Source organism: Anastrepha ludens, chromosome X (genome assembly GCF_028408465.1).
Source record: "Anastrepha ludens isolate Willacy chromosome X, idAnaLude1.1, whole genome shotgun sequence".
Classification (NCBI taxonomy): domain Eukaryota; kingdom Metazoa; phylum Arthropoda; class Insecta; order Diptera; family Tephritidae; genus Anastrepha; species Anastrepha ludens.
In genome coordinates this window covers 69,744,468-69,767,279 of record NC_071503.1, presented here as the reverse complement: position 1 = coordinate 69,767,279, position 22,812 = coordinate 69,744,468, and the positions used below count along the sequence as shown (strand labels likewise).

Sequence of the window (22,812 nt, the reverse complement as noted above, 5' to 3'; positions counted from 1 at the left end):
GAGTCTCCAACATACAGGAGTTAACAGCAAAAAGCCCGTGGAGATTCGTACCCACTGAACAAAATCCCGCAGATTTAGTATCGCGTGGTTGCTCTGTCGCTGACTTAAAAACTTCGAACTGGTTTTCAGGGCCATCGTTCTTACGTGAAGACATGGAAAAATGGCCCGATAAAGGGGACAAACTCGACATCGGTATTGAAATCATTAACGCCGAAAAGCGAAAAAACTTAATTGCTGTTCATACAATCGCTGTCTACGTCTCGTTGCTTGGATGTTTAGGTTTAGTGACTCATGCAGAAGGAGATCCAAGCCAACAACTTCTTCGCCAACACCTCAGGAACTGCGACATTCGCTATATTGTCTCATTTGGATTATTCAACAGCAGCATTTCATCGACGACTTTTATTTGCCAATAAAAATCTACCATTAAAAAGCAGCTTGAAATTTGTAACACCATTTCTAGACAACTCAACCGGTTTCGAGCTTATAAAGGTTGGTGGTCGTTTGGATAACGTACCTTCTGCTCAAATATGAACGAGACGTTATCAATAAAACGGTCCGCGGATGACATATGGCAAAAACAAATTTTTTGTTTTTTGGTAGGACTATTATAAGCTTACACGGCAAATTTCAGCGTGCAGAGCAGAAGGTATATCTACCAGACTCTCAAAAGCATCCAATATTCCTGCCCAGCAACTCGCAGTTCGTGATGAAATATGTTCGCCATTTACTTCTGCAAAATTACCATGCAGGTCCCAAGGCATTAGTAGCCTTAAATTGTTATCATTTCGTCTCAGGCTAGAGGATTTTGTCGTCATTTCGTCGCGAACAACAGGATTTTGGTTCAAGAGCAGGATTGTGACTTCCGTACCGCAAAATTGCCGCTTCTCTGGTCAACATTTGTGCATCCCCACGACCTCAGTTTTGTGCTGCCTTGCAAAATAATCCTTGGTAAAACCCCCCCTTTCAAGGGTGTGTTTTGACATAATAAAATTTTTTTTTAAATTCGGGCTAGGACAATCTCTTTCAAAATCATTTACGAGATTTTTAAGATAAAATTATTAAAATCGGTTAATAATTGGATCCTGTAGCCATTTCTGAACAAAATTTGTCAAAAAAGCCCACCGCGCCACGCATAGGAGCTCGACTGAGAGTAGGAGACTCGCTATAAGCCCCGCAAAAACTGAAATTATTCTCTTTACAAGAAAACATAGGCTTCTTATAATCTCCCCGCCGGTCTTTACGGGTGTGGAGATTACATTGAGAGAGTATGTGGAGTACTTAGGACTCATATTAGATAGGAAACTCACGTGGAAACTTAATATTGAGGAATGAGTAAAGAATGCCTACGTTGCATTATATACTTGCAAACAAGCAGTCGGTTGGTTGGAGGATGGTTCCATATGTAGAAGTCTACGCAAGTGGGGAAAGTTACTGATCGCCATTCACTTGGGAGCGGCCTGGACGATTCTTCTACATATGGTTCAAGCAGCTCACAACTTCCGGGATTGGCCCAAGTATCCTCTGGGTAGCTTCCGAACACCCGGGTAGGCAACATGCGAAAGCGAAGCCTCCCAGTATAGCTGGTTGCGCGCTGAGTTTGGAACCCCCCCACTTAAAAATCCATCTCAATGAAATGATTAAAAACGACTCAGATCAGAACTTCCTATACTGAAGGCGACCCCAGCAAATGAACTAAGGACTACGATTTAAGAGCATGCACCTAGAATGTCCGGTCTCTTAATGGAGAAGGTGCTTCTGCCCGGCTGGTTGATGTCCTCGTGAGAGTAAAGGCTGACATCACTGCCATTCAAGAGATGCGATGGACGGGATAAGGAAAGAAAAACTTAGAACCTTGCGACGTCTGCAACAGCTGCCTTGTAAAGGAGCGCAAATTCGGTCTCGGATTTGTTGTGGGAGAGAGTTTTCGTCGCCAAGTACTGTCGTTCACTCCGGTGGACGAGCGTCTCGCAACAATCCGCATCAAAGCCAGATTTTTCAAGATGGGCAAGGAGGGAATTTTTGGTCCCACAGTCGGAAAATTCGGCCTGCACAACGAAACATCCGGTAACAGACAGAGGCTGATCGACTTATTGGGGCACGAAAAACAAGGCAGTCTGCAGCACCAGGTTCCAGCATAAAAAGATAATCCAAGCTACGTGGCGAAAAACGCGAAACCAGATCGATCATGTTGTGATAGATGGAAGACACGTTTCTGGTGTTTTAGATGTACGTACGATCCGAGGACCCAACATCTACTCGGATCATTACCTTGTTGCAGCCAAACTTCGCACACGACTCTGTGAAGCAAAAAAGGCACATCTACCTATGCAAAGAATGTTCAACATCGAAAAGCTGCAATCGCAACATACAGCCAGAGGATTCGCCACTCGACAACAACAAACCGGCATGCACGAGCAATGAAGTAACATTTCACGTTCTATACCTACTGCCACCGAAGAAGAAATCGAATTCCGGCGAGCCCAAAAAAGCAGCTGGTATGACGAGGAATGTCATGCTGCCGCAGCAAAAAAAGATGCTGGCTATAGAGCCACGCTGCGATCATACGCAATGCGAACCATGTGGGATCGCTTCCGAGAGCTTAAAAAGAAAGAAAGAGAGACGTATCATCCGAAAGAAAACACGAGAGGGAAAATACTTGAGTGCAAGGAGCTTGAGATGCTGGCCAATAGGAGCAACGCCCGAAAGTTTTACAGGAAATTTCGCTGCTTACAGAAGGTTTTAAGACCGGAGCGTTTTCCTATAAGAACCAAGACGGCGATCTGGTGACTGACACAAAGAGCATACTTAAATTATGAATAGGAAAACTTCTCGAACCTGTTAAATAGTGATAGCTGTGATTGTCACCGAGACTAGGAAGATCCCGATACCCCAATTGTTGACGATGGAATTTTCGTTCTGCTACCCGGCCATGATGAGAACAACAAAGTCGCATGCGCCGACGGACTGCCGGCTGAGCTTTTCAAATATGGCGGCGAGGAACTAGTAAAGTGCATGCATCAGCTTCTATGCAAATACGGTCGCCATAAGAAGGGCGATCCTGCAATCTGTGCCAATTACCGCGGGATTAATCTTCTAAATATCGCCTATAAGGTTCTAGCGAGCGTATTGTGTGAAAGGTTGAAGTGCATTGTCAACCAACTGATTGGACCTTATCAGTGTGGTTTTAGGCCTGGAAAGTCTACCATCAACCAAATGTCATATGCCCACGAGTACCTCAGTCATTATAGCCAACTTTTACCAATATAAACACGACTACACTTTTAATGATATATATATATCTCATTTATTTCGTTTTTGTATAACCAAGACCGTATTTCAATTATTTCAATATATTATCCAACTTCGGGTGTTGCCGGTAACGGGTACTACGCTCAACTGGACGGACGTCCACAGGGATGTATTTTTTAAGCTTATGGCAGCGTTGCCACATCAGGTGACACAAATATTCGCAGTACGCCAAATTTTGGAAAGGACTAGGGAAAGGAGAATCGACACGCACCATCTTTTCGTCGATTTCAAAGCTGCATTCGACAGAATGAAATGGAGTTACTTGTATGCCGCGATGTCTGAATTTGGTATCCCCTCAAAACTATACGGTTATGCAAGATGACGTTGCTCAATACGAGCAGCACCATCAGAATTGGGAAGGACCTCTCCGATCCGTTTGATACCAAACCGGGTTTCAGACAGGGTGACTCGCTGTCGTATTACTTCTTTAACTTGATGTTGGAGAGGATCGTACGAGCCGCAGAACTTAATCGCTCAGGCACAATATTTTATAAAAGCGTTCAATTGTTGCCGTATGCCGATGATATTAACATCATCGGCCTAACGAGCGCGCTGTTAGTTCTGCCTTCTCCAAACTGCTGGTGGACGAGGACAAAACGAAGTACCTCCTGTCTTCAAACAAACAGTCGTCGCACTCCCGTATCGGCACCCATGTCACTGTTGACAGTTATAATTTGGAGGTTGTAAAAGACTTCGTATTGAGGAACCTGCATTCACACCGATAACAATGTCAGCCTAGAAATCCAATGTAGAATCTCTCTTGCCAACAAGTGCGGCTTTGGACTAAGTAGGCAAAAGAGTGGTAAAGTCCTCTCTCGACCAACAAGACTAACACTCTACAAGGCTCTCATCATGCTCGTTCTAACGTATGGCGCAGAAGCGTGGACGGTGACAACATCCGATGAAGCGACGCTTGGTGTGTTTGAGAGAAAGATTCTGCGCAAGATTTTTAGACCTTTGCACGTTGGCAACGGCGAATATCGCAAACGATGGAACGATGAACTTTATGAGCTTTACGACGACATAAGCATAGCGCAGCAAATAAAGGTCCAGTGGCTACGTTGGCTGGGTCATATAGCCCGAATGGATGCAAATGCTCCGGCTTTGAAAGTATTCGATTCGGTATCAGCTGGTGGTAGCAGAGTAAGAGGAAGGCCTCCTCTCCATTGGAAAGATCAGGTGGTGAAAGGCTTGGCTTCAGTTGGTGTGTCCAACTGACACCGTTAGCACGAGAAAGAAACGATTGGTGCGCTTTGTTAAACTCGGCCAAAATTGCGTAAGCGATTATTGCGCCAATTAAGAAGAAGAAACAAGCAGTTGCTATTAAATGGGGGTTAACAGCTTGTGTTAGATAATACCGTTGGGTTACCATTGGTCAGCAATTTAGTAATGGAAAACAACAAGATCCAAGAGGACAATAGGGCATGGATAGATGAAGACGCGTGCGTAACAGCTACGTTACCATGGCCGCAAATAAACAAGAAAAAGACAACGAACTGCTTAGCCTCTCAAGAGAGAATATTTCGAAGGCCGTGGCTTGTATCAGAGCAGTCCACAAGTTCGCGCGTATTTTACCCATAATTTCACTTTTGTACGACTTTTGCATACAACAAATTATTCGCAGAATATAGTGGAACTATTTATATTTTCTTTGATATATTGTGCATTCAACAAGTGATTTTAATCGCGGATAGAAGCACATGTTGTTAAAAAATAAAATGGAATCTTCGAACGCGTATAAAAGGCATATTTTGTATTTTTTTTATAAAAGTGGTAAAAATGCAACAACTGCTGCTGCAGAAATAAACACTGTTAACGGAGAGGATACCGTGAGTGTAAGGACTGCACAAAAGTGGTTTTCAAAATTCCGAAGTGGTAACTGCGACGTGGAGGATGCCCCGCGCGCTGGTCGTCCTGAAGTCTTTAACTCCGAAGCCTTGCTCGAACTCGGGGAATCTGAGCCAAATTTGACAGTCGATATGATAGCTCAGAGGTTAAATTCATCGCATGGAACAGTTCCTTTAAATTGCGTTGTAAACTGATAATGGTTTTAATCTCTCCACCGCCGCTAAAAGTGTTGCCTTATTTTGGAGATTACTTGCTATCGCTGTTGTAGGTTTCCTCGGAACCCTTGAACCTCAGGTTCTGCGATGGACTTTAGAGGCTCATCCACAGTAAAGTTTCCAGACGTGAAGAATTGCAAGTCGCTTACGTTTGCCGAGATGTCGCACAAGGGCCGAGAGCTTACGCAAGCTTCAACTTCCGTCAATAATGTGTTGAGTTCCGCATAAGACAGGACAGTATCACCGAATGCTCCTTCCATATGTGTGGCGACTGAGGGGTTAAGAACCTATCAATGCTCAAGTCGTTTTAGAAAGAACAGAATTTTTCGTCTGCCATGCACTGTTGTAAATTGTTAGCCAGCTCCTTCTCCGCGACTACAAAATTTGTGCCATTGTCGAAAAACATAACTTTGCAGTAACCTTGGCTATTAACGAAACGCTTACAGACGTTAAGGACAGGTGGCGTTGGCAGATCTCCTGTGAACTCAAGGAGCATAGTGCTAGTGCACATGCACACAAAAGAACAAATATAGCAGCGGCAACTAATCGAAACTCGACAAGTTTAAGGTATCCATCTCTAGATATGTACTCAGGAACCAGCTCGTCCCAATTGACAACAGTACGCCAGATTCTCTTATGGTACAAAGAGGATCGAAAGTTGCATCCGAAAGAAAACATTTTTAGAACATTTCTTCTAGTGAAGGTAGACGGAAGCTTTTTAAGACTTACCGCATACGCCAAGTAATCGTTAAGGGTATTTCACGTCAATCCCAGCACTTTTACCTCCCATTTTTCAGCTAGCAAGTGATTTATCTGGGTTTTGAATGTAACCTTTACACCCTTTCGTAGATAAGTGTTCAGAAACTATTCTACCTCATCCATACCGATATGAATGTGAATAGAACCTGGCGTAGTGAAGTGCAGATAGGCTAGCATAAGTCCCTTGATATGTAGCCCGCTCGTGATCTTTCCATGGGTGGTCGGTAGATTGTTGGTTACCTTTGCCAGCACCAAAGCGTTGACAACGTAAGTCGGCTGCAACTGCGATGGCGCTAGTAAGCCCCTTGGTTCACCATTTGGTGTAGACTCCATGCTTTTGATCAAAAGCGTTGAGGATCTTCTTAGAAAACGAAGTCGCTGTGCGCAACTCTCTGTGACGAATGAGGCGTGCGATCCGTTGTGGAAAAGTACGCGCAGGATATGCCAGCAGCCAACGTAGTCACGTACGTTGACCTCTGCACTAGCCATTAATATGTGTAGTTGTAGGAGCGTTGTTGAGGCCCTGAGAACATGTTGTTGGTTGCTGAATTGCTCCATTCAATGCTTTGTAGCAAGCGGCAGGAACCGCCAGTCGCACCTAAAACCAGATTTTTCAGTTTAATGCTTTCTGATCTTGACGAAGACAGTTAAAACATTTTGCTCTCTACTTGATGACTTGCACTCTAGCTGTTGGGCGTACGGTTGGATGAATCACCACCGTGCAGAATAGCCGTGTTACTGCCATTCTTACTGGCTGGCTCGGTACCACTAGGTGCTAGTTCTTCCAGCGATCGACAGCGGCTCCCAAGGAATGCTTGAAAGTCTACGAACGTAGGCAATTTATCGTTCATTTAAGAGACCTCCCACTGTTTTCTAGTTTCATATGGTAGCTTGGATAGCAGAGGCCAATCCAGAGAATAAATTTAGTTTTATAAATGCTTAAGTGCTTCTAAGTTTAAAATGCTTATTTAATTTTATTTTGTTTATCTTTATTATTTAGCTTTTTTCAACTTAAAACTAAAAACGGCGTAAGATCAAAAATTTCCTAAACGAGTACTATGTAAGATGGGGGATAGGTGTAATAAAAATTGTTAATTTAACTCTTTGTTCAGATCAAAATTGGCATATGCTTCTTTAATCTGGAATGAACTTATTCCTATAGGACAATGCACTAACTCCCAACACGAAGAAGTCTGAAGTGCTTGTTATCTCGAGAAAGCCCCTCGACACTTCAACTTTTCCAAAAATCTTCTTTGACGGCATTACTATTAATTATGTGCATTCGACTAAAAATCTCGGAATCATTTTCAGCCAGGGAGTAACTTGGGGTAGTCACGTAAAGTTAGTGGTAGGTAAGATTTACGGAATGCTTCGCGCGCTCTGCACTACGCAACACTTCACTCCTCTACTCATTCGAATCTTAATTGTTAAAACGTATGTTATGCCATCGATATGATGTACTTCACTCCTCTACTCATTCGAATCTTAATTGTTAAAACGTATGTTATGCCATCGATATGATGTATATAATTGTGAAGTCTTTATAAATTGTTGTTATGCGTGTAAATATAAGAAAAATATTTTGTTTAATAATATTATTCGTTATGTGTTCGGCATCAAGGCTAGAGACCACGTTTCTCATCTTTCTACTACAATCTACTCCATGTCCTTGGAGAAAGTTTTTCAGATTAGATCTCTCTTACTTTTGCACAAAATCTACTGCTTGAAAGTACCTGGGTACCTCGCCCTCAGAATAATTGCCCCGAAGTCAATGAAAACTTAAAACTCCTCGCTGCTAGATTCAAAACACAAACGTCGGAAGGTAAATTATTAGTGCATGTCACTCGAATTTCGAATTCTCTTCCCCAAAATTTAGTATCTATAAGTAGCATGAACACATTTAGGCGCGAACTTCAAATATATAGGAACTATGAAAGCACATCTTGCCGGAAGGCCATGATTTAAAACATCTCGTGCGTCAAGTTCGCAAAATCTAGTCCTCTTTGTCCACGAACTGGTTCAAAGCATGAAGAAGATGCCAGGCTATACTCGGCAACGATGCAGACTACATAGCTTATTGAGTAATTGCGACTCGTAGTTTTATACATACTTCCATGCAAAAAAAAAATAAATATATATCTTTTATACTTCATAAATAATCGCGGTTCCTTTTTTCTGACACAGACTGTAATTCATAAGTAATGTTTACTTGATTTGTTTTTCTTTAGAAACTTAAAATATATTTGTAAATTTTACAATGGAAAACCATTGAAACTTATTGTGACTAGCACTAATAATTATAAGGTTTATCCCTGCTGTGTTAGGATTGAATCAACTGAATAAATAAATAGGATTGAATTCATCAGAATATTCAGTAACCCTCATTTGGATTTTTCTGCAGAGATCTCGTTTTGGCTCAATGCTTGAATCTTTAATAATTCATAAATTATTGGTTAAGTCAAAAATGTCTGAATCTAGTTTGTAAAGTGTATATTATGGTATATAATCATAGACACTAAAAAAAAAATAATAATAATAATAAATACACGCCAAAGTTCTAGAATAAATTACCCAGTTATTACTGAAAACAATAAGTGCTCGAAAAAGGTTTTTTTCATGACAATTTATATACATCGCTTACCTCTTGCGGTGAGTTTCTTTGTGTTGATAATTTTTGCGGCAAACTCAAACTGTGTCGATTTTTGAACACATCGCTTGACAACAGAGAAGGCGCCTCTGTAAAATGAATAATAATTCCGTTAACCCTTCAATAAAACCATGTATGCACAGATAAGTAGTGTTAAAAGATTAAAAACTAAGAACCAGTATTATAACACATTTTTTTATTTATCATAGTTAAGTTTAACTTAAGACTATGCGATTCACCAATCTCTTTTTGAGCATAACTTAAGTTCGCTTATTGGCAAATAGCTGATTGTTAGCTGCAGTGCAAATTTTGTGAAACAAAATAACTGAAATATAAATTAGTTCTGCTTCAAGAAATGGATTCTAATTGGAGTAGCGACGAAGGTTCGAATTTCTCCCTTCCTCAAACAGGAAGAGGAGCTCGGCCACACACCCAAAAAGAGTAGACGCGGCAATGTTTCGCTTGGTCAATTTAGAAAATATATTAATATTTATTTTTTCCTGACATAATACATTAAAACTAAACCGCAACCACTATCCGATTGCATCCGAATACTTCATCATCAGGCTCATTTGGGTTCCCGGGCACAGCGGCATAGAGGGAAACTGCTGGGCTGATGAGCTGGCTAGACAGGGAACTTTGGAGACGGTTTCGTCGCGAAATGAGAGAATTGGGGCTCCCCTGAGAACCTGTGGTCTGCTCCTGAAAAGATGGACCTCGAGTCAACTCAGCGAGCGCTGGGCTAGTGCGCAAACGTGCAAGGTCGCGAGATCCTTCTGGCCACGGGTAGATCGGGGACGCTCAAAGGCTAACAAAGCCCCAGCTCTCAAATTTGGTGGGCATCCTTACCGGACATTGTCCGTTAGGTGTTCTCGCCGTGAGACTTGGGATCGGCTCAAGTCCGTTCTGCAGAAACTGTCTGGAGTACGAGGTGGAATCATCTCAACACCTTCTTCTCAGCTGCTCTGCTCTCGTCTGGCAAAGACTTAGACATCTGGGCTCTCACTTTTTCGCTACGCCTGCGGATATAGCCGGTGTAAATATCATAAATTTGGTGAAGTTCATTAGTAGCTTGTTACGGCTAACTACGAACGCAAATCATCCCCCGCCGGCGCCGTCGTAAAATGTATGGTCATCATCGTATCTAATCCCAAGGCTCCTTCCTCCTTCCCATCTCCTTTCTCCTCTCCCATGTATGGCACCACAACGTACGAATTTCTTAATATTTGTCCAAGTGAGGCCTTAGCTAGGGCAGCCATTTAACCTAACCTAACCACTATCTGTTCAAATGTTTCTCGTTCTACATTGTCGAGCACAAATTTAAAAAGAGTACACCTAATTCTCTTTTTACACGAATTTTTTTTACACGAATTTGATTTAACACGAGTTAAAAAGAGAAAAAAATTTTTTTTTTACACGAATTGTTTTGTTTTAACACGATTTTCAATAGTTTATGAATTTTTCTTGAATCTCATAGAGCAAATCGGATTCATTGTTTGGGATTTTTGTTTTAGCATATCGGTTTAGGTTATTTGTTTAGGATCTTAGAATATCAGCATGTAATCGCATCTATACAGGATGAGCGGCTTTGGGCTGTTATCGTATACAGCTGTTGCTATAAAAATATGTGTATATGAGTGGGATTCCCCGAATTATGCATAGAGTAAAGACGTAATGTACTTTTTACGCAATTTAGTTTGGTTTTGAGAGTTGAAAAGAAAAGGCGCTTAGTTGTTGTGAGTATTTAAAACATTATAAGTAAAATAAAGTTAGTGCTCGTATAGATTTATTAACTCAATAACAGGTAAGCTTTAAATAATTTTCAAATGTTTGCATTATTAATATGAAAAATATTTTGGTAGCCTTAACACAATGTCACATAATTCACCTGTAATAAAAGCCAAGAGGAAGGCGATCAGTTTAGATACTAAAATTAAAATTTTAGATCAACTTACAACAGGACAAGGAGCAACGGCTGTAGGAAAGCATTTTGGTATTCATGAAGCTACCATAAGAACGATCAAGAAAAATGAAACTGCGATTAGAAAATCGGTATGTTCTGGAACGAAAATAAGTGCTAAATCATCGTCATACATAAGAGATGTTGTCAAAGAGAAGATGGAAAAAGCTTTGGTAATGTGGATTGAAGATAAATCACAAAAAAGAATACCAGTAGATGGAATTGCTATCAAGCAAACTGCATTAAGAATTTATAAACGTATTAAAGAAGTTGAGCCAGGCACTTCATCTCAGTCAAAACAACCCGAATTTTCTGCAAGTACAGGTTGGATGACAGGTTTTCTTAAACGACATGCTCTCCATAATGTAAAAATTAAGGGAGAAACTGCGTCTGCAGATGAATTGGCTGCCAAAAAATTTCCTGAAAAACTTAGAAAAATTATTGAAGATGGAGGATACACCCCAGATCAAGTTTGGAATGTAGATGAAAGTGGCCTCTTTTGGAAAAAATGCCCAGCAGAACTTATGTTGCAAAATCGCAGAAAACTGCCGGTGGTTTAAAAGTAGCAAAGGACCGTGTAACATTGTTGTTTTGTTCCAATGCTTCAGGAGAACGTATGTTAAAACCACTGCTAGTAAATCGTGCTTAAAGACCACGCTCGATGAAAAGTGTAGATTTCAATAAACTGCCAATTCACTGGACAGCAAACAAAAAGGCATGGATGACCAGTGCAATCTTTACAGAATGGTTCCAGAAATACTTCATTTCAGAAGTTAGACGCTACATGAATGCAAAATGTCTAGAATTTAAAGTTCTTTTAATTCTAGACAATGCACCTTGCCATCCGCTCTTGGAGCACCCAGATGTGCAATTTTGCTGTCATCCGCCTAACACTACATCCTTAATACAACCGCTAGACCAAGGGATCATTGCTACTTTTAAAAAGTACTACATAAAACGTTCATTCCAATACGTGGTAGACAAACTAGACCATAATGAGGATTTAACAGTCATTGATATGTGGAAAAAATTTTCTATTATGGACTGCATTAATCAAGTTGGGTTAGCGTTAGCTGACTTAAAGCCATCAACCTTGAACTCATGTTGGAAAAATATTTGGCCAGAATGTGTCAAAAGCAAAGATCCTGATCCTTTCATCCATAATAACGCTGTTTTTACTGACATCACAACGCTGGCACATACAATTGGTGGAGATGGATTCGATGATCTATCATTTGCCGATATAGAGGAATTATTAGCTGATAAAAGCTTGAGCGAAAATGAAATTATAGACCTCACCCTTGAGACTCATCAAGACAGAGAACATAGCGATAATGACGAAGAAGATCCTCCCATTTTAAATGCAACTCTAATTAAAGAAGGTCTTGATCTTGCCAGAAAATTAGGTAATCATTTTCAACAACATGATCCTGATGAGGAACGAGCTGCAAAATTCCAACGTGAACTGAAATCATTAATGGCATCTTACAGGGAACTTTATAAAGGTTTATCACGAAATCAAACACAATCTTTAATGACTGATTTCCTTCTAAAAACTACTGAATTATCAACACAGGAGCCTAGAGATGATAATCCAGAAACAATTTCTCAAGATGATGAACAAAATAATTCTAGTGATGGCAGTGATATTCTAGTCTTACGCAAACATATGCGTTTATTGTCAGAAAGTGACAATGCATAAAAGTTTTTTATGTTTATATTATTTTTACTCGTTTTATATTAATGAACTTCGGATATTATTTTCTTTTTTTCAAAGTATAATTTATTTCTTATAATATATTGTATTTAAAGAATTAAAATGTGTAAACACGAAATAAATTCTTTAGTGAACTCTAAAAAGAATTTTTTAGTATTGTTTTCACCTAATTCTCTTTTTACACGAATTTTTTTTTTACACGAATTCTTTGGGAACGTATCTATCGTGTAAAAAGAGAATTAGGTGTACCTCTGTTTATATATGTGCATGTACTTAATAACTATCGTAACCTCTAGATTTAGTAACTCGTATGTTCTGACGACTTCTGTCTCGCCTTATTCTATCCTGCCATCTGGTGTCAAGGCGAATTCATGGTTCATTTTTAGTATCCCATTCGCTCGCAAGGCGAATTGAGATACTAAGGTGGCGCCATTAAAAAACAGTTACTTTATTTTTCACAATTTTAACAAGTCTGACGTCAGCTCCCTTCGCAATACAAAACAAACAAACAAAAGGAGGAGAAAATATATATGTTTGTGGAAATTCAGTGAGTGGCTTGGTAATATTGTGATTTGTGAGATTTAAAAAAAACAAACTAATGAAAAAGAAGTGCCGTGAGCTAAATTGCTAAAGCACAAATTAAAATATAGCCTCCAAATTATGTTTGTTTGCGTTTTTATGCGGAAGGCGCCGTGGCTAGAAAGTGTATAATTTCTTGTGTTTGGTTGTTGCTTTCGCCTACTCTTCTCGAAAGGCGCAATCGTGTATTCTATCATCCTTGATTCGCTCGGTATTTGTTACCAGTCGATTCGCGAAGTTTCTTGTTTTGCTATAATGTATACTATGTTGAACAAAGAAGCATAGCATAGAGCAGAGCAGAAAATATGCAGCAATATTATAAGAAAAGAAAACACTATCATGGTCGCCTAGCTATACATATGTATGTATATGTATGTATGTATATCAAGCCATAATGCAAGCAACAAAAATAAGGCCCATATTTTAAACTGAACATTAATTTCTTTAACAACAAAAAACAAAAAAACTATACAAATAAAAATGAAAAGTTGGAATGGGCCATTAATAAATAAAAATAAGTTTAGTTCCATTTAGCTCTGACACCTCAGAGCTATGATTTAACGCCCCTACACTTTTTTGTCTGGTGTGTCGTATGGAAGCGATGCTTTCCGAGCAACCCATTCACTTTGAGGCTGTCAAGCCGAATTAGTGATGGCACGATTAATCGAACAATTAATATTAATGGTTATTTTCCTTTACTTGTCGGTTTAATTGTATCTTGAAATCCCTTTTGATTAATTGCAATGTTAATCGATTATTTCCAAAATAATCGGAAGATGTACGCCACTAGAAAATAAAATCATTTCACATCAGCAGCGCTTTTTACAATTTTTTTCAAAAACTTATATTGTCCAAAGTTTTATTCAAGCGAAAAAAAAAAGGAAAATGCCCCCAATACGAAGTGATGTTTGGAAGCATTTTTCAATGGAGAGTTCTACAGATGTAAGGTGTAAGTTGTGCTGCAAAACTTTAAAGTGCTCCAACAACACAACAAATATGATGCAGCACTTAAAGTTGAAACACTCAAAGGAGGCTGAAGCCTTAAAAGTAAGTTTAGAATTCCACCATCAATTAATCGCAACTTTAATGTACAATGTGTACTACAGAGAAACAATGAAGCATTGAATGAAGCCAGTTGTGTCACAGAGGATAGCAATGAATTGCCAAGCACGAGCCAAAAACCTACACCAAGAAGCAATCAGCCAAATATAAACACTGTGTTTTCAAATGTAGAGAGTTTTGCATCAGGTGGTACGAAGCATCAAAAATTGACGCAATCAATAGTGGATGTGGTTCTAATGGACAATTTGCCATTTTCGCATGTGGAAGGTATTCTTTCATATGACTATTATTTCTGCATTGTTGCAATGCATTGTTGCTGATTCCTCATAGACATATGGATGTGTATCCTTTTCAGGGAAAGGGTTCTTGCAGTTGATGAAACATCAATATCCGCTTTATAAAGTTCCGACCAGGAATACAATAAAAGCAGAAATTGAAAAAATGTATAATAGAGAAGTGGAAAAATTTAAAAAGATGTTATCGCATGTGTCTAATATCTGTTTGACTACTGATATATGGACTGACACTCAAATGAACAGCATGCTCGGTGTGACGGTACATGGTTTGTTTGAAAGTAAACAATTTTATGGAACAATTGGTGTATTTAAACTAACTGAAGCCCATACAGCTGCACACATCTCAGAAGTACTAAAAGGTTCGCTTTCGGAATTTTCCATAAACAAAAGCGATGCTATTGCAGTGGTTACTGATAATGGCGCTAATATCGTTAAATCTATTTATAATACTTTTGGGAAAAATCACCATATTCCATGTTTCGCGCATACGCTTATATTAATTTGTGACAGTTCATTAAATACGCCTGAAGTCAGCGATATCATCACAAGCTGCAGAGCAATAGTCACTTGGTTTAAACGGCATGTTAAAGCCAATGATAATTTGCGCCAACTGCAAATATCTGCTGGAATTCCTGAAGGCAAACAGTTAAAACTCATTTTGGACGTTAAAACCAGGTGGAATTCTACATATTATATGCTTGCTCGCCTCATTCAGTTGATTCAATATGTCAGCCAAATTTTAATAAGCTTTTCTGACGCACTACCGATGATTACAACAAAAAACAAGGAAGAAATTATTGAAATGATCGTCTTATTAAGACCCCTGGAAGCGATGACGACTCAAATAAGTGGAGAAAAGTACGCCGCATTGAGTCAAGTTATTCCACTTTCTCATTGTGGGCGCCAACAAATAATGAAAATTTCTTGCACATCTGTGGCGGCAGATAAATTGAAAACGAATAGTTTAAAACAATTTGATAGGCGATTTGGAGAAATGGCGGCATCATTTTTACTGGCGGCATCTACTTTACTGGATCCTCGTTTTAAGAAAATCCAATTGCTCTATCTACAGTTATGCGACATATAAGAAGGGAAATGGCTGAAATCGAGCATATGGAAGACAGCATTGGAAGTGGAAGTGATTTATGGGCTCCCCATAAGTCCTTGGCCCACAAGCGGAAAAGAAACGAGAACGACTTAACGCAACCACAAGATGAATGAAGCTACTTTTTAAATTCTCCGGTCCTCGAATTGAAGCGTGATGTGGTAACCGCCTGGGATGAAATGAGCTCAGTGTATCCAAAGCTTTACTCACTTTCACAAAAGTATTGTTTCTTAATAGGAACATCAGTTCCTTCGGAGCGCCTTTGTTCAAAAGCAGGGGCCACTGCTACAGAAAAGCGCAATAGATTGACAATCAAGCGTTTATCAAAGCTGTTGTTTTTAAATTCAATCCTTAATAAATAAGTTGCAATGGAATACGAGTATAAGTTCAATAAATATTTAAGAAGTTCTTTCAATTAACCCGCAAATTTTAACACATTGTAAATTGTAATTTTTTGTCTTTATGATTTTTTAATATTACCTGGAAAACATCGATTAATAATCGGTTATTTGAAATTGATTTCGATTAATTGCAATTAATAATCGATCGCCGCAATTAATCATATTATATGATTCCATTAACCGATTAACTCATTTTTTTGCCATCACTAAGCCAAATATAGAGCAAACCATTCGTGAGCTTGAATGAAAACCATGAACGAAAACAAGAGTTTTGAAAATTGTGTTAATTGTGAAAAATTGAGTTAACAGGTAACGGTAATGCGAAGCTAGCCGAAGCAGCCACATTAATGAAATCGTATTCCATAAATAGTCGAAATGCTTGCTCTTTCGAATAAGTCAATAATATGACAATGTATTGCTTCTTTTTAAATTTTTAAAAAGAACCCACTATGGACTACCCTGCTGCCGTAGCCGAATAGGTTCGTCCGGGACTTACCGAAGCAGGCAAAGGCAAACCTTCAAGTGTATTTCTGCCCAGAAAAAGCTCGTCATAAAAAATATCTGGAATCGGTTTAAAAGTGTAGGTCCCTCCATTTTGTGGAACATCATCCACAGGAGAAATTTTACAATGCATATGGCGAGAACAAATTCGCAGAAAAAAGTTCCGTTAGTTTTACTTTCGTTCGTGTGCCTTGTATACTCATAAATTATACTAAGTTTCGTGTCACATTTCGCTTGTTAACAATGGAGTGTGGAACTAAGGAAAATCCCATTGCAGTGATTGCATTATATAAAAGTGGTAAAAGTGCAAGTAAGATTTACGAATTGCTGAAAAAAACTTATTATTTCTAGTGTTACAGCGCAGTATCTATTTCAGTAAGCACCAAAAAATGCATACTTGCCCTACACTTCACTGCACATTCAGTTCAAAGTAAAGCGCACGAAGAAAACTCGTACTTTTACATTCTGTCAAAAAAGTACTGAGAATTGTTCAATAAAACGCAAAATAATTGTTTAATCAATGCCGCTAATGACTAATTCAAGGTTGGAGACAATATCCGCGGTTCTTCAACCAACCAATCCAACGGTACATGGGGTACAAGCTTCTGAACATATTACGTCTGCTGATGGGGACGCACAGCTAGGGGCATGCATGAGGCACCACGTTGATGGTTTGGCACATCAAGGCACGGCTCATGCACTATGTGCTATACCAGAGGAAGAGTACACACTGCTGAGTACAAATTTGGGCAGCATAACCTCAACTTGATGGTTTACCTCGTGCTAGCGAAAACCATGAGCGATCGCAGTCCAATAGAACTTCTGTTTACGGAATGGAGGCACCATTTCGTAATAGATCTAGCTTTACCACGTGGATAGGTTATCCAGTCAACTCGTACTGCGCTGCTGCAAAAGCGCATGTACCATTTTACCCTCTAGCACCATTTAGTTGCAACACACATTTTACACAAGGGCGTAACAACCTTCCATCTACAGTCGGTTAGAAGTAGAACAATCCCCACGGGCACAACATAACAACTATTTAAAATAATGAAAGATTTGTACAATACATAAACAAATATGACGTCAAATGTATACAAAACTTATATTGGAATCAGACTGCAGAAATTAGATTCGGAGACAGCACCACAAGAGAGACAAAAATCTACAGCGGAGTGAGACAAGGTTGCATACTATCGCCACTATTATTTAACGTGTACGCAGAAAAAATATTTCAAGAAGCAATAAATGACACAGAAATAGGTATTAAAGTTAATGGGATATGTATAAATAACATTCGCTACGCAGACGATGCAACGTTAGTAACAAGCTATTTCCAGGATCTCCAAACTATTGTAAAAAGTGGAAAAACACAGCAAATTCTTCGGGCTAAATATAAATATTGATAATACCAAATATATTATTGTAAATAAAAGCAGCAGAGACTAATCCTATGCGAGACTAACTATAGGGGGGCAAAACAATAGAGAGAGTAAAACGTTTCAGGTATCTGGGAGCATGGCTCAATGACCAATAGGACCATGATCATGAGATAAGAGGCAGAATAGAAATGGCTAGAGCGGCCTTCATGAAAATTAAAGAGATACTGAGACGCCGGGACAAACCAATCGGGTTAAAGAGTGGATTTTTAATATGTTATGTATGGTCTCTTATATGGATGCGAGACCTGGACATTGAAAACCATAAGCATACACACACTAGAACCTTTCGAAATGTGGTGCTATATAAAAATGTTAAGAATAAGCTGGAATAACAAAATATCAAATGACGTAGTGCTAATTAGAATGCAAACCTCTAGGATCATGCTTACGGACATAAAAAGAAGAAAAGTTGGAAAAAGAAATTGGTAGGAAGAAAATGACGTGGCTAGACAACATCAAAGAGTGGACAGGTCTCAAAACAATCGGCGAACTAAAAGTGACAGCGAGAAGCAGACAAAAATATAATGACATCATTAATAATATGTCCTGACAACTGTACGACTAAGATCAGAATGACGTTTCTATGTAATCGCGAACACCCAGCATGGATACGCCGATTAAAAAGATATGGGCGTCCAGACGTCATATGACATTCACTGCAGTGCAAGCTATGTCAGGAGCCATTGGTAAGGTATGAGAAGCTGGAAACTCTAAATAAATTTGCGGTAAAAAATTACTGTTGTACTCTGAAAGCCAATAGAAAACAACCTTATAACCTTATTGCTTGCAGGTGGACAGTGGAGATAAACTGTATTAGACAAACCGACGACAGACACAGACGCTTGAGTCAAACACTCACAACAGTACCGAACTGAAGACAAGGCAATAGTTTGTGAGTATCGGACTATTGCATATTCTCCGTTGTTTCATTCCCCCCAAAACCGCTTTCGAAGCCAGTGGGAGGAGTGAATACTATCGATGGCGTAAAATCTCCATACGCCCACAGGAGCGGAACCTGGACGCAGAAGCCTGTTGTGTCAGTAGACATAAACGCGGTTCCACCTTGAAGAAATGCTAACGCGGTTCCAGGGTGGAAATCAGCCGAGGAGGAGAATTGTTATAATGTTAGTGGGAGCATGTTCCACATACCATTGGTGTAACGGCACCTTTGATGATGTTTCAGACATTTTTATTTACACCTCCTGACTAAAAAAAAAACAAAAAAAAGGTATGTAACTTCCAACGCACTAACTCATTAAAAAAATAGCGCCATCAAAAACATTTTTATGACGCAAGTCATGTTTATTTTGGACTTCACCTTGTATAGTCACGAAAAAGAGCTTAGACAAAAATGGCAGACAAAAATCACGGATGCTGATAGACTTTAGAAAAATAAATTATTTTTAAATATAAAAAAATTGTTTCGGATAGATATGCCATTCCTGATTCATCATTAATTTGACGAACTTATGGAAATCTAAATATTGTACAATATTAAAATTATACTACGCTCTATTTAAAATTTGGATTTCACCAGATAATTTTATGCGAAGAAGACCGACAAAAAAACCGCTTTCAGTATTAATAATGGTAAATATGAGTTATGTCGTCCTAACATTTTCCAGCGAGTTATCGGCGATGTCCTTCGTGAATACACAGGGAAATATTGTCATGTTTACATGGACGAAATCATTGTTTTCTCTCCCTAAAAGCAATGACATTTAAATGACATAAACCAAATTTAACAAAGTTTAGAGAAAGCAAGAATGAGAATTTCATCGGAAAAATCAAAGTATTTTAAAACCGAGGTGGAATTTTCGATTTCACGAAATGATATTCGAACATGCTCAAATAAAATAAATGATATTCTCAACTACAAAGCTCTGAACACTATTCTTGCGGTACGTTCATTCCTTGGGCTATGGGCATATTACCGAAGCTTTGTGAATGACTACGCCAGTATTGTGAAGCCGCTTACAAAATACATGACAGGTGAATATCGAAATGCTGCCGCGAATAAATAAAAAATCGTCTTCATAGCACTAGACGAGGAAGCTATAAGGGCCTTTGCAAAAATAAAAAAAGTGTTAGCATCTGATGATGTTCTTCTGGAACACCTGGATCATAGCAAACCTTTCGAACTTACGGCAGAAGCGTCTTGAAATGCATTACGAGCAGTTTTAGCATAAATTAGCCGACCAATAACTATGGTTTCTCGTACACTGTCTATTACAGAATAAAACTATGCAACAAATGAACAGAAGCTCCTCGCAATAGTACGGGCATTAAAAAACTTGCGTCATTACCTGTATATTATTAACAACATTAACATCTTTGCCTATGGCCAGCCCCTGATTTTCGCTATATCTGATAAACACCCCAACACAAAAATGAAAAAATGGTGTGCCTTCATCGAAGATTTTTCACCAAAATTTCACTACAAGCCACGAAAAGATGAGGTCCAGGGGGTCATTAACAAAATCGCATCAACAAAAGTCATTGGCCTGACGGACTTAACATACTGATGCTGAAAAAACTATGTCCATTGGGAGTAGAGTATCCCACAAGGGCTTTTAATATGTGTACATAAGGCGTTTTTCAATAGGTGCGCTTCAACTTTTTTCCGATAGGGAGGGCGAACGACGCAATATTTTTTATTTTTCGCTTGTCATTTGTAAACTTTATTAGTATACATTTCATCATGGAACGCTACACACTTGAGCAACGCTTGCAAATCATTGAATTTTATTATAAAAATGCGTGTTCTGTTAAGAAGATTTTTCACCAAAATTTCACTACAAGCCACGAAAGGATGAGGTCCAGGGGGCCATTAACAAAATCACATCAACAAAAGTCATTGGCCTGACGGACTTAACATACTGATGCTGAAAAAACTGTGTCCATTGGGAGTAGAGTATCCCACAAGGGCTTTTAATATGTGTACATAAGGCGTTTTTCAATAGGTGCGCTTCAACTTTTTTCCGATAGGGAGGGCGAACGACGCAATATTTTTTATTTTTTGCTTGTCATTTGTAAACTTCATTAGTATACATTTCATCATGGAACGGTACACACTTGAGCAACGATTGCAAATCATCGAGTTTTATTATAAAAATGCGTGTTCTGTTAAGAAAGTTTAAAGTCGAAAAATCATCTTCAGTGATGTAGCTCACTTTTGGCTCAATGGCTTTTTCAACAAGCAAAATATGCGTTACTGGGCAGAAAGCAATCAACACGTGATTCATGAGGCACCGTTGCATCCCGAAAAAATCACTGTTTGGTGCGGTTTACATGCCGGCGGCGTAATTGGCCCATATTTTTTCGTTGACGAGAACGATTGCCACGTTACTGTGAATGGAAATCGATAGCGCGACATGATAAACGATTATTTTTGGCCGCAATTGAATGGTATGGACTTAGACGACATGTGGTTTCAACAGGACGGGGCCACAAGCCACACAGCACACGCTACAATTGATTTGTTGAAGAGTAAGTTCGATGAGCGCATTATTTTCAGAAATGGACCGGTCGAATGGCCGCCGCGCTCGTGTGATTTGACACCTCTAGACTATTTTCTTTGGGGTTATGTGAAGTCACTGGTCTACAGTAACAAGCCGGCGACGATTTATGAGCTCAGAGCCAATATTAAACGCGAAATTGCTGGAATTTCGGCCGATTTATGCAAAAGAGTGGTCGAAAATTGAGTTCAACGATTGGACTTCGTAAAACGTGCACGCGGTGGTCATGCAAAAGTAATCGAATTTCATACTTAAATGTATATGTTCAAACTCGATAATAAAAAAAAAATTAGTTAAAAAAGTCAAACCGTTTGTGTTTTATTCAAAAAAAAAGTTGAAGCGCTCTTACTGAAAAACGCTTTATAATTCCTGACAAGTGAAAAACAAGGAAGGGTGGGCCTACTACAGAAACTTGGGAAACCCGCAACCAATGGGATTCTTATCAACCGGTAACTCTCCTTTCCCCAGACTCTTAATGCCCTTCTACTCCCACTCTAGACGAATCACCTGCCCTCAGCCACACATCAACACCGCTTCCGACAAGTGCACTGTACCACCGCAGCACTCACCGCCATAAGCACCCATATCAAGCGCGGGCGCGAGAGGACTGTCCTAGTTAGACCTAAGAAGGCTTTCGACACTCTCAGACACGCCAAGCTACTAGATAACATTTTACAGTAGGGCTGAAGAGGTGGTCCGCGAACTATCTAACAAGGAGTTCTGCAGGGTGGTACCCCTTCCCCCTTGCTTTTCAACTTCTATATCTAGAAGCTCCTCCAGCCAACAGAGGGAGTCTCCCTAATCTCCTCCGCCGACGACTGTGCGATAATGGCGTCGGCCAATGACATTGATGGGCTGTGCGCCAAAGTGCACGAATATCTCACCTGCCTTCCCGCTTTTTTACGGCGAGGAATCTACAACTTTCCCCTACGAAGTCCACGGTGAACCTCTTTACCACCTAGACAAAAAACTGCTAACTTCTCTGCGCACACAATCGCGATTGCCTCTAAAGTCCAAAATCGCGACCAAGTCCTCAAATCGTTTCCCGGCAGCACTTGGGGCAAAAGCAAAGAAATGTTGCTGTCGACATTTAAGGCAATTGGTCGGCCGGTTCTAAACTATGCTGCGCCTGTCTGGTCGCCTTGAACTAGTGATACGCAGTGGACGAAGCTTCAGACATGCCAAAACGCTGCCATTCGGACAGCGACGGGTGGCCTCGTGATGTCTCCACTACAACACCTACACGACGAGGCATAGATGGTCCCTGTGAAGGAGCAGAACAAACGGCTCAGCAAGAAGTTTCTGATAGGGTGCTATCGCAGGTCCCTGAACCGCTTCCCAGGCACGTCAGGAGGCACCTCTTCAATTACGCTGACGAGATCCAGGACAAAACAGATCGACAATTACAGAACAGATAGACTACAAAATTCATCGGGAGGCTCTTACCACT

At 39.7% G+C, this 22,812-nt stretch overlaps 2 protein-coding genes across 3 annotated transcripts in view; one reads left to right on the top strand and one right to left on the bottom strand.

Annotated features, from left to right (window-relative positions):
* Positions 1-22,812, bottom strand: part of LOC128870433 (calcium/calmodulin-dependent protein kinase type II alpha chain) — a 341,402-nt gene that overhangs the window by 153,715 nt on the left and 164,875 nt on the right. For both annotated transcript variants that reach the window (XM_054113062.1, XM_054113063.1), the window contains one exon: positions 8,776-8,870. In XM_054113062.1, the coding sequence (XP_053969037.1) occupies positions 8,776-8,870 (95 nt within the window). The remainder of the gene's footprint in view (positions 1-8,775; positions 8,871-22,812) is intronic.
* On the top strand, positions 10,413-11,566 carry LOC128870436 (tigger transposable element-derived protein 1-like). The gene is made up of 2 exons (XM_054113066.1): positions 10,413-10,585; positions 10,644-11,566. The coding sequence occupies exon 2, from the start codon at positions 10,654-10,656 to the stop codon at positions 11,299-11,301; it is 648 nt and encodes a 215-aa protein (XP_053969041.1). The 5' UTR covers positions 10,413-10,585; positions 10,644-10,653; the 3' UTR covers positions 11,302-11,566.